Source organism: Apis cerana, linkage group LG6, assembly GCF_029169275.1.
Source record: "Apis cerana isolate GH-2021 linkage group LG6, AcerK_1.0, whole genome shotgun sequence".
NCBI classification, from domain to species: Eukaryota; Metazoa; Arthropoda; class Insecta; order Hymenoptera; family Apidae; genus Apis; species Apis cerana.
In genome coordinates, this window is record NC_083857.1 from 1,199,584 (window position 1) to 1,213,032 (window position 13,449).

The following is a 13,449-nucleotide window of genomic DNA, read 5'->3' on the forward strand; positions in this document are numbered from 1 at the left end:
ATTCGAAATATATTAGTTCACAATGCAAAATTATTACCAATATCGACGATTATTTTATAAATGCAAATAATATTTTTTGCATAGTAAACGTTTTATATATTTTCGTTGAAAAAATTTACATTTATAGATAATAAACTGATATATATTTTCAAATACTTCTCTCGAACCTCATGTTGTATGTACATATGTGCATGACAACACGAGAAATATTTACCTTCTATGCTAAATTTGAATTATGACATTGAATAATATTTATTATATTTTAATATTAAATTTGATTTGTGTGGATAACTTTCTACATTTAGAGAAATTGAAAATCATATTATTATTATGAAATTTGAAAAATTTATATTTATAAATTTATATTTAAGAAATGAATAGCTTTCTTCATATTTTTTTATATTTTAATTATTATATATTAATTTCAATATTAGATCAGCTTTAATTTTTAACTAGTATATTAAAATAGTATATACCAAATAACTTAAAATAATGAAATTGTAGCATAATTTTATTTTCTTTATCGGATTATTATGATTCTTTCATTTCTTTCTGTCTATAAAATAATCTTTGTCAATATTAAAAACAATATATTAATAAATTCTTGTAAATGAATTTTTCTATTTACATTTTATATATTAGAAAGAAATCACAATATCGAATATTTATAAAAAATAAAAGTCTATTTTAAAAAAAAATTTTTAGAAATCTATTTTCAAAAGAATTAATTGTTTAAATTAAAATTATCTATGTTTATTTAATATTTTTTATTTTTCTTCAATGATTATTTTAAAACTCTTAAAACTTTTAAAGCATTTAAGTCTTTTCTTTAAATAGTTTAGTTTAAAAACTAGTAAGTAACAATTCTCCAAATATTTTATTAAATAAAATAAAATAATATATACATACTATTTATGTATTACATGTTCTATTATAAATATGAAAATCATAAGAAAATTAGAAAATCGTAATTTCTTTCATATATATTGCAATTATTTTTTTCATCAGATTATTACTATTATATATTTTTATAGAATTATCCAAGAAGTTATTCAACATAAATTTTCGATTTACAAATTGAAATCGTGTCTTACAACCAATCAATAATCATCTCACGGAGATAAGCTTTGTTCTCAAAAATGAAATTATCTATTGAATTGTTCAAATTTGCAATAAGGCCTTGTTGTTTCATTTCAGTTGCAGTTAGCTAGAAACTTGTTGAATTTTTGCATGCATTTCGAAGTTAAGAAGCATCGTTGGAAAGAAAAAGCGATTTGTTTGATTTTTTGCCAGAAAGAAACTTCAAAGATATTTGAAGAACTTCTTAAACATGAATCTTATAACTTTCTCATTTCTCTTAATGGTTAGACGAAGAGATTATTTTATATCGTTCAAAATAGCACTGCTGATTGTAATATTTAAATTGATTACTAATTATAATCTATTATTTTTTAAAATTAGTAATTTAATTTATTATTAAATATTCTCAAATGATTAAAATTATAATATGATATTTTTAATCGTAATCGGATTTATTATTTATAGGAGCTATATAAATTTCATAATTGTGTTAATCACAATAGTTTTATTGTAGAATTTTTTAAAATAAATTCAATAAATCAAATATCGATTTATAAAATAAAATTTTAATTAATCTAATCAATTAATAAATTATCACATTTTTTACAATTATTCATCAAATTAACATCGAAATATACTTACTAACTAATTGAAAAAGTAAAAGAGATTCAAGTTTTTATTATTTTTTTCTTGTTCTATTTTTCTTTTATTACATATATTAGCATAATATAACCCATAATTTTAAAAGTTGTTTACCTCGAGATCAGCTTTTTTTACGGTTAATTCATCTTGTAATTGCAGAATTTCTTCTTCGGCTTTTAATCTACCACGACGTTCTCTCGAGATTTCACTTAATTGTATATCGATATTTTCTTGCAATTCAGATATTTTCTGAGTTGCAATGCTGGTCCTATTTTCTAATTCGTCTGTGTATAAAGTCATATTTTTCAACCGTTCCTTTAATGTTTCCACTTCGCTTATCAGTCTTTCTTTTTCTAATATCAGATTCTCTTTTTGTTTTGCTATACTAGTACTGCAAATAGATGAATTTAAATAGATAAGGTGATAACTTATTTATTTTAAAATTTTAATATGAATAAAAAAAAATAACATCGAAGAAATTTTTAAGATTCTGAAGAAGATTTTATCAAAATTGTTTGTAGCTCCAAAGTATGAAATTATAATTTAAAAATATATATATAAGTACGAAAGTCAAATAATAAAAACAAAAAAGAAAACTATCTGATACTAGGATTCAATCTATTTACATTTATTTTAAACACTTATTAAAACTATCACGAGATGAATAATATCGATCAATTGTTTTAAACCTTTGCGAAAAACTTGATTAGAAGTTAAAGATATAATCCTCTCCTTTCTTGATATGAACAAGAGGAATAAAATATAATATCTTTATGAAAACACCATGTCACAAAATATCGTTAGAAAGAAATTGCATTTTAACCGTGTTGACTAAATCGAGACTCTCGAGCATTGGACACGTTCGTCATCCTCGGGAATTAGATTCGGGACATCCATGTGGCTTCAACGTTATCACGATATACATACACTAAAAGTAGCATCTTGATGACGACCTTGTTTGCTGTGGTCGTGTCATGCTTACTAAATAAACTGATATAATTCAGAAAATACTTATATTATATACTTTTGAAAAATTTTCATTAAAAAATTTTTATTTTCTCTCACAATTTTTCTTTCTTTTTTATTTTTTAGGGAAATTTTTTTATATTTAAATTTTTTAAGTTAATATTAAAAACACTTTTTTATGACTAATTCTTTTTCTATGATGATTTTTTTAATGAATATAGTTTTATAAGTATAGACAGAAAACTTAATTGAAACTGTTTAAAAGATATAATAATTAAAGGTTAATTTTAGATAAAATAATTTTTATTTGAAAAAATATAAATAAATATTTAGAAAATATATTTATTTCGTATTTATTGAATTAGTTTTCTTTAATAGTCTTTCATAATCTAATTAAAAAAAAAGAACTGCCATTGATTTTATAATATATTTCTTTATCATATATAATATATTTCTTTATCATTTTTTAGAAAAAAATTAAGATTGATTAACTACATTTATATTTCTTTTTTTAATTTTTAATTAATTTTTTAATTTTAAAAATAATTTTTTTTTAAATTGTCTATTATTCTAAAAATTCTAAAAAATTGTAATAGTAATTCAATAAAAAAATTGTTAATAAAAATTTTCTTTCTTATTCGTTTTATAAATATAAATTATATTTTCGTAATGTAAATATAATTATACCGAGGAATTATAATATTTGCGAAGTTGCATCTATTAAATTTTGATTTCCAGCTTATCACAAATAAGTACCTCTAAAATATTCAAAAGCAATAAGCAGGAAGCATACATTATACATTCCCTAAGGTTCGATGGGATTTTGTTTGCATCGTCGGTAAACATGCATGCTCACGTCCGGAGAAATATCGATTCATCGATAACATTGAATCGAATTAATCTGAAATGTTGGGGGAGATGATCCTCAATCTCTTCAAAAACTCCATTACCAATTTTATTTTTGTAAAATTACGATTACGAAAGATTTTCAGAACAATCGAAAATTTTGCTTATGAATATATTTTTGGATATCTATTAGATCTTAGGTTGAACAAATTTTCTCAAAAAAATACATAATATTATTTTTCAGAATTAAATTCTTTCACGATTTGACATATCGAAGAAAAAAAGAAGAATTAAAAAATTAAAGTTTATTAAAGCAATAAATAATATATAAATTAAATATATTTTATTATATTATATTAAATTATATATATATATTAAATTATAATTTAATATAATATAAAAATCATATACATATTTAAAATATTGAATAATCAATGATCGTCAAAATAATTCCAAACAGGATTAAGAATTTTTTATTTAAAATAAAAATAGAAAAAGAAAAAATAAATATTACTTCAAATAAAATAATTCAAATAAAATGAAATATATATATATATATATATATATAGTTATTTTAAATAAAGATGCGTAAATTTATTTCACAAATAAATTAATTTTAAAGTTATGAAATATTTAATTATTTCAAATTATAAAAAATAAAAAATAATGAACAATGAAATTTTTTGTTCACAAAAGACACTGATTTTATTAATAAGTGATAAAAGTGCAAAAAAAAATATATCTAGATTTAGAAAGAATAATGACTTTTGGAGTAAAAGTAAATGGAACGAATATCAATTTTATTTTTTATTTTATATTAAAATCAAATAAATATTAAATGAAATAACTAATATTAAAATAATTTATGTCTTAAATAATTATTTATAAAATAATATAAAGTATAAAAGGATAATATAAAATAAAAAATAAAAATTTCATTAAATTAATTATTTGAATTTATTTTGAAAACATTTGATCTTAATTTCAATAAAATAAATTTTTAAATTTTAAATATTTTCATCTTTTTCGATATTATAAGACTTTTTTGTTATTATTATTTTTATTATTTTATAGTATTTGTATATATTTATACATTAATTATATTATTATTATATTTTTCGATCATTACAAATCACATTTTGGTGTCAATATTTTGGATTTTGCCAAATTGAAATATAATATTCAGTGAAATAGGCAGGGAAAGAATTTAAATCATCATTTTGTTGCTTTCCATATTTCTTTAAAATTCACAATTATTTTTGAATTTAATAATTTTTGACGATTTTTATAGAAATATAATAATATCCTAATATATCATAGAAATGTGATATATGAAAATTACTTAAATGTAAATTATAAAAAAAAATATTATAAAATATATTTTTTTAATATTATAAATTTTTAATATTATAGAAAATATTACATATAAATATCATTTGATTATATAAATGAGAAGAAACAATTTAGTATAAATAAATATAAATAAGTATAATAAGTATAAATAAATATACTTTTCCAAAAATCAGTAAAAATTGTAAAATTTAAAGATCTATAATTTTTAAACAAATATAAAGTTGTATACAAATACAAATACAGAGCAAAATGATGATAATCCTTTTAATTTTAAAGGAGAACTTCATCAAATATATGTCAATTTAAGCAATATCTAAAATATAATGAGATCAAAATGATTTGGCATGGAATAATCTTTATATATATGTATATGCATATTAGACATGTGTATATTATGTGTATTATTGAATATATTTATTATTTTATCAAATGATTTAAAATTTTATAACTTACTCTTCACCAGCAGCTAATTGTCTATTTTTTTGTGCAATTTCTTGACTTAATTGTTGTACATTTAATCGCAAATTCTCGATTATATCCTGTGCGTTTTGCTCACGCGTATGAGCGGCATCTGCTCGTTTCAATGCACGTATTACATTTTGCTTTAACATTTCAATCTCTTCATCTTTTCTTCTAATCGTTTGATTTAATTCGAATATATTGTGTGTATTCATAAAATTTTCTTCCTGTTTTTTCAAATTATATTTAAATTAGTTATTTTTATTAAGTATATTTTACACTAATAATTTGATATAAATTTTAAATATTTAATAAATATTTTTAATAAATTTTTAATAAATATTGATAAAATTCATATTGTACATAAATAATATAGAATTTAAAATCAAATTCTATTTAGCTTTTATGACTAACATCTTCAATTAGCTATGAATAGCATTTCTGTTTATTATACCTTTAATGAATGTATTTTATCCATCAGCTCTTTTTCTATTCTATGTGCATTATACAAAGCTTCAAAAAGTTTGGTATATTCTATCATATAAGGAGCTAGCGCTTCATTGGTTTTCATCTCTTCCAGTATCTAAATAATAAAATAATTAATATAGTTATAATATTATTTTCTTTATAATTTTTTAAAGATTATTAATTTTTATCTTTTTAAAAATCTTAAATATATCAAAATAATTTTTTTTTTCTTACAACTTTATTATTTAATATTTACAAATATCTATCTATCTAAATATTGAATGTTTCTTAACTAAGATTTTTTCAATTTTTATTATCTACAAATTTTAATTTATTTTGTTATTAAATTTTTCTATAATATTTATAAACTTTATTATTATTTTTCATTTAAATGCAGAAAATATCTCCTATTTAACTTTCCTTAATATTTATAATCATTAAATAGTCCGTTATATTTATTATAACTTACTATCATTTAGATATTACCATTAGAATCCGAGAATATTTCACAATTAAACATTCCCACAATATCTACTTAATCTTAATTATATAACTTATTATTATTCAATATATAACTATAAATTTCAAATATTCTAATATTTTCTTTATATGGATTATTTTCCTTAATGAAATCTTAATATAATATTAAATACATATATAATGTATTTTTCTTATTTTAATATCCATGTATAATCCTTTCAATATTTATTACTATAGTAAAATTTTGATACGAATTCAATATTTAAGACTAATTTTATATAACAATTAGCAAATATAAGAGTAATAAGAGTAATAAGAGTTCAAAATTAAAGACTAATTGCATATAACAATTAGCAAATAAATGATCTTAAATGCCTATATAACGATAATATATAAGCAATAAAGAAATTTTATTTTTGATTTTTTGTTAAAAATTTCCATATTATTAATATTTTTTTGATTAAAATAAATCCAAACATAATGTAATTATATAAACATATTATATAATGTATAATATATATAAATCTTGAACAATTATCAGAGTGAATCATCATTAGAAATAAAATTAATATTTTCCTACATTACTAGATGATTCTTTTTATTTAGAAAGTATCAAAAATATATTACCATGATCTTATCATTCGTTAGAGATGAAGAATCACTATTAATTGATTAAAATAATATCACATATACTGAACAATAAACAAACAGAAAATTACCGCTTTCGAGAATAATTAATTTTATTTAATTCAGTTATTTGATTAAAATTGTTATTATTGCAGCTATGATTGAGTTTTTAATGGATAGATCTTCCGAGTTTTTATATTTCGCCAATAATGAATATGAATACAAAAAGATAGCAAGCGAGAAGAAAATTTACAAGTCTAAATAATCAATATAATTAAATTATAACAATCGTATCTCATTTTAATTTTAATTAGAAAAATCTCATAAATATATTGAAATTTTTATTAACAAAAAATCGAAAATAAAATTGTTATATTATTATTATCATACCAAAACAAAAAATCAATGCAACTTTTTAAAAAAATCCGCTGCCATAGAAATTCTTCTAATGATGAGGATAAACCACAAACAGTTTAATAGATGCTTGCCAACAATTATCGAATCTCTACTGTATTTTTTTCCTCATTATATACTATTATTTTATTATTTAATATTAGATATCGTTATCTAGAAGTCTTAAATATAATTAATTTTTCTATATGTATAAAATTATATAATTCTATATTCATCGATATAAATTCTAAATATACTATGATTAGTTTATCTCTATAAACATTTTCAAATATCCTATATATAATAGAATTTTTATATTCGTCATTTTTGAAAAACTGACGAATATAGAATTAAAATATTTTTACAATAAAAAAGAGAATAATTTTGAATTATGAATAATATAATAATAAATAAATAAATAATAATTAATAATAAATAAATAAAAATTTAAATAGAAATTTATTTTTTATTAGAGCTGAAATAGCTGAAATAGCAAAATACAATAAGAAATTTTTGATGACAAATATTAGATCATTCGAATTGTTCAAATGAATATTATATTTTTATCGTAAAAATATAGTGAATATTAGATTTGACGAATATAGAGATGGATGAATATAGAGGTTTCATTGTACATCTTTCCATAACATACATTTCTTAATTATTTCACAATCCATTTTCATTCACTACATTCATTTCTAGTAAAACATCTCTGATATTTTTATTAATCTCTCTTAATGAAACATTTTTCGAAGATAAAAATTTTCTCACCTTCGCATATTGCTTTTCAAGATTGCAAAACGTAATGCTCACTGAGCTGCCCTCCGACGTACTTGCGCTAGTCTCGCTCGCATCCTGAAACACGTCATTCAATGCTAACAAAATATTCTTCATGTTCTTGATAATTTTTTCATGATTATCGTTACCTAGCCGCGCCACTGGCCGCGCGATATTAATCACGAACTTTAAGATCCACGAAATTTACAATTGATTCTTTTTTTCTTTTCTTTCCCTTCGTGTCTTCGAATTTTATGATAGCCATAATCAAACTTAAGGAGACAACAAGTATTAGAAGAAATCAGTTTTTATTCCATTTTAAATAACTTCGATATTAGCGATTGATTCCATGTCTGAGATTTTGCGTTTATTGTCGAATTTATTACGAACAATTTATTTATTATATCCTATGTTTTATTTATACTGAATTATTTCAACGAATTATTTATTATATAAAAATATAAGGAGTGAGTTTTAAACCGAGATATTAATATTGTAAAATATTGTAAATAGTATATATTAAAGATGGTAATTCTCAAATTAAAAATTTAACTAAAATTTTGTTAAATTAAATGTTAAGTTAAAAATTAAATCACATGTTTTCAGAAAAATTATTGCAAGAAAATTTTATATTATATATAAAAATTTCTACATGCAATATTCAAACTAATATTCTTTTGGAAGGAAAATCAGTTTTTTTAATTAAAATTTAAAAATTTTTCAATTTAATATGAAATTATAAATAAAATCATTGAATAAAATATTATATTATTTTGAAAATATTTAGATATATGAGTAATTATGAATTTATTAATTAATTATTTATTAATTAAAAATCAAAATTTTATTTAGATTTATCTTTTTTTAACTAAGTTATTTAATTTATTGAAGAATGTAATCATTTTTCCATAAGAAAAATATTTATATCTTTAAAAAATTATATTACTCAATTAATAACTAAATTATTGACTTAGTTTATGAAAGACATGTACAAATTTTTCTAAAATCTCACAATTTAGTTCATAAATTTTACTAAGTACTAAATATGACAATATACGTAATAATGTCAAAGGAATCATATTGCCTTATTAAAGCTTATTATAAAAATTTAAAAAATAAAATTTAAAATTGTGTTACCTATTATTTATATATATTAATTTTAAATTTTATTATTATATATATATATATCGTTAATATGATGTATAAACTATTTATAATCCTTCTTTTTGAATAATTTCTTACCGCAGATAGTCGCGCGGTTAGGTTATCGATACTTGAAAGAATTCAATTTTAATAATAACATCAATAATTTTGTCCTCTCCAGGTTTATCGTCGTCCATTATGAATAGTTTAGTTTATTAAAAAAGTTATTATACTAAATTATACATATAAAAGCAAAAAAAATCTACGAGAATCGAGAGCAAAATATTTAAATATCGTTCCATAATTTCCCAATGCAATTTGATTTATAGCAATAAAAAATGAATATCGTTTATTTTAAATATATTCGTTTTTTAAAAATATCTACTTTATATCTTTCGTATATATTATGTTTTTATTCATTTTTTAAATTCTAAATAAATTATTAAAATTTTGAAAATATAATATATATTAATATATTAATATATATTATATTTATTAATATGTTAATATATTAATATAATATATTAATTTAAAATTCGTTATTTTTTATACTTTAAACTTATTATAATTTATTATATTACTTTAACTTATTATATGTAAATTAAGAATAATGATAAAATGCATAATGAAATTTCTATATTTAAAACAATCATTTAGAATTATTAAAATTAAAATTTGTTTATTATTTATTACAAATATTAATTGTAACATAATTAATTGTTAATAATATAATTTTGAAGAATATTAAAAGATATTTTATTTTTAATTGAAGAATATTTAAAAAATGTATAAAAAAATATAAATATATAAATACTTACATCCAAACCAGCGTTCATCTCCATGTCCATCATAATTGCAATTTAAGATGTTTTCTGTCTTTGTTTTTTCATGAAAATTTTCAAATTTTATTGTACGATATTTTAAGTTTAATTAAAAATAAATTAATATTAAATGAAAATATTAGAGATTATAACTTTCTCTTATAAAAATTACAAAAATATAATAGAATAATTAAAAAATGAAAATATAAAATAAAATATAAGATAAAAGATATAAACATAAAAAAATTTTTTAAGGTTGAAAAAAATCTATTAATTAAATTTTTATCATTATTGACATTTTTATCGTTATTGACACAATTATCAATCAAAATATCAATAATTGTAATATTTTTTTATATTTTATATTGCGAAATTATTAAATCACAATCGATAATAAATAAAAATTAACATATTTAATTTTAATTAATAAATTTTATTAAACAAGGAAAAACACTACACGAAAGAATATTCTATTAAACAAGCCTCGACTATCGAAATTTCTCTTGTTGATTGGTATCCATGGAATCCTTAGTAATCTTTAATTCCTTAATAGTAAAAATCAATATTGATATATAGTAATAGTTCTTATGGCCACATGTAATATGAAAAATATATTGACAATAATGAAGAATAAAGAGGAAAGAATATAACATTATTCAATATATTTTTTTATTTTATACCGGATCTTATAAATATTTTTTTATTTTAATGTCATTTTTGGTATTACTGATGCAACATGAAATTGCAATAGAATAAAATCCTAATAGTTAATAGTGATAGATTTAGAATTAATTTTTAATATGAAATTATAAATAAATATTATATATATTAATATATATTATTATATATTATATTATATATTAATATATTAGTATATATTATTAGTATCTTATAATTCTAAAAATATTAATATCTTCTATAAAATATTAATATGTCAGAAATCTCAGTAAAGAAATAAATGAACAATATAAAATAACGTTTGTATTGTAAGATAATAAAATTTATAAATCATTATAAAATATAATAAAAAAATCAAACAATTTAAAATAGAATATAAAAGAATCTATAAGACTTTTCACGATATTAAAACAAAAATATATTAAAACAAAAAAATTCTATTTGTCCTTACATATTTATATTTTTAATTTGATTAATGGAACTTTTATATAGTATTATGATTCATTACGATAAATTTAATTTCTAATTATTTCATAACTATTATTTTTTGCAAAATGATATTTAGAATATTGTAACTCAATTATAGGTTGAAGAACTAATATCAGAAAAATTTGAATTTAATTTTAAGTTATATCAATTATTTCATTTATTATTGTAACAAATTATTTGAACAAAAATTAAATATAATATATTATAATATATTATATTTTAATTATATTTTATTATATTATAATATATTATATCCAAAAATTAAAAATTACAAAAATTATTATCCAAAATTCACAAAGTATCTTAAAAAAACAAAGAATGTTCGATTCCAAAGATTATTTTTCAGGAATAATATATTTTCATCGAATTTCTTAGTGTGCTTTAAACATTGTCCGCATTAAACAAATAAACATTTTATTATGTATTCTAAATTTTAATTGCACAAGATAAAAATTTATAAATTATATTATCAGACTTCTCTATCATAAAATTAACTTTTTCTATTACAAGTAGATAAATTTTAGATAAATATATATACTAAATAATAAATTAATTATGAACTTAATAAATTTAATAAATAATAACTAAAATCTTTTTAAGATGTAAATAAAGTTATTAGACTATTATGATATTATGAATATCATTATATTATTATATACTATTATTATATTTGTAACGAGAAATTATAAAATTGAATTTTTAATATAATATTTAATATAATTTATAAATAAATATATATAATAAAATTTAATATAATATAATTATTAAATATTAGTGAAATATTAGTAAAATATTAAAAAACTAAAATATTTTATATTTTTTCGAAGTTTACAGATAACTACTTTATCGATAATACTAACGATATGTATGTTTTTATCCATTAAGTTAGAGTTATCATGCGAAAAAAGATTTATCATGTCCGACTGATGCTGCAAAATTCGATCTAGCGAACGTGACTTTGCCGACTTTCGCATAACTTTTGATCTCCTTTGATTATGTACTGCAATATCCCCAATTTTCTTTCTTAAATTTTGTTTTTACTCACCTATTCCTTTCGCTTTCCTTTTTATTCACTTGTAATCTTGCAGAATAACAATACTGCGTCATTGATGTGAAATATTCTTGAACATAATTTCAATTAATTTTCAAAATATCGGTTATAAAAATTTTTATAACTTGTTATTTTTTTTCTTGATTCTTGACGTAATCAGAGGAGATCAAAAGTTATTAGTATTAGTGAAAGAAAATCTTTTAAGATGATAGAAAAAGGTAAATGTTAAATGGATACTGACGAGGTTTCTTAAATTGATATTTGCATTTATAGCATTGTAACTTTTAGAGTTTATTTTCAAGATTTAGATTCAATAATAAATTTCAAATAAAATAATATAATATAATATATATCAAGTAAATATAAAATATAAAATAAAAATATAAAATACAAAATAAAAATAATATATAATGTATAAAGATTTCATCAATACTTATAAAAAGTAATGAATAAGATTTGAATCTTATTTAGAAAAAAATTGAAATATTTAATTAATATGAAATAGTAAATTTTTAAAATCAAAGTTATATTATTAATTATTTTATTGAATAAATAAAAGTTAATACTAATTAATTATTAATACTAATTAATAATTAAGTAATAAAAGGACAAATATGTAATAGTAAATATGTAATAGTAATATGTAAAATAGTGATATGTAATAGTAAATATGAAATATTAGATTTGTCTTAAATAATTCACATTTTATAGAAAAAGATAATCGTAATTATATATCGTATTTTTAAAAGTATCATTCAATGTCGAGAAATATTTAATTATCTTTTATAATCATAGAATTTCTTGTCAACTTGAAATAATTACATTGTCTTTTCATATTGTCATAGATGATCTATCATTCAATAGGATTCTTGTTTTATATTGTTTTATATGAAATATCGATTGCATAAAAAATCAGAGTATTTGTTATGTCTCTACATTATAGCGAATATATAGATTTATATTCAATATAATTACCGAAGTAAAGAAAGCAGAAAAATTGGTAAAGAAAATAAAAATAAAAATAAAAATAAAAATATAAATATAAATATAATTACTTTTGTTATATTTTCATATAAATAATAATCTATATTTTATATATATATATTATATCATGTTGTATAAAATTTATATTTGGAAAATTTGGCGAATTTTCATGCCAGTAATAAAATTTTTGAA

The 13,449-nt window shown here is 18.6% G+C and overlaps 1 protein-coding gene across 2 annotated transcripts in view; it reads right to left on the bottom strand.

Annotated features, from left to right (window-relative positions):
- Positions 1–13,449, bottom strand: part of LOC107993454 (cilia- and flagella-associated protein 58-like) — a 91,779-nt gene that overhangs the window by 18,487 nt on the left and 59,843 nt on the right. Inside the window, exons 1-5 of one of the 2 annotated variants that reach the window (XM_062076896.1) lie at positions 10,053–10,530; positions 8,086–8,169; positions 5,801–5,929; positions 5,341–5,573; positions 1,837–2,113 (exon numbers count right to left, since the gene is read on the bottom strand). In XM_062076896.1, coding sequence (XP_061932880.1) covers positions 1,837–2,113; positions 5,341–5,573; positions 5,801–5,929; positions 8,086–8,169; positions 10,053–10,085 — 756 coding nt within the window. In that variant the 5' untranslated portion in view covers positions 10,086–10,530. Of the gene's footprint in view, positions 1–1,836; positions 2,114–5,340; positions 5,574–5,800; positions 5,930–8,085; positions 8,170–10,052; positions 10,531–13,449 lie in introns of those variants that run through there. The other variant, XM_062076897.1, reaches the window with a different exon arrangement.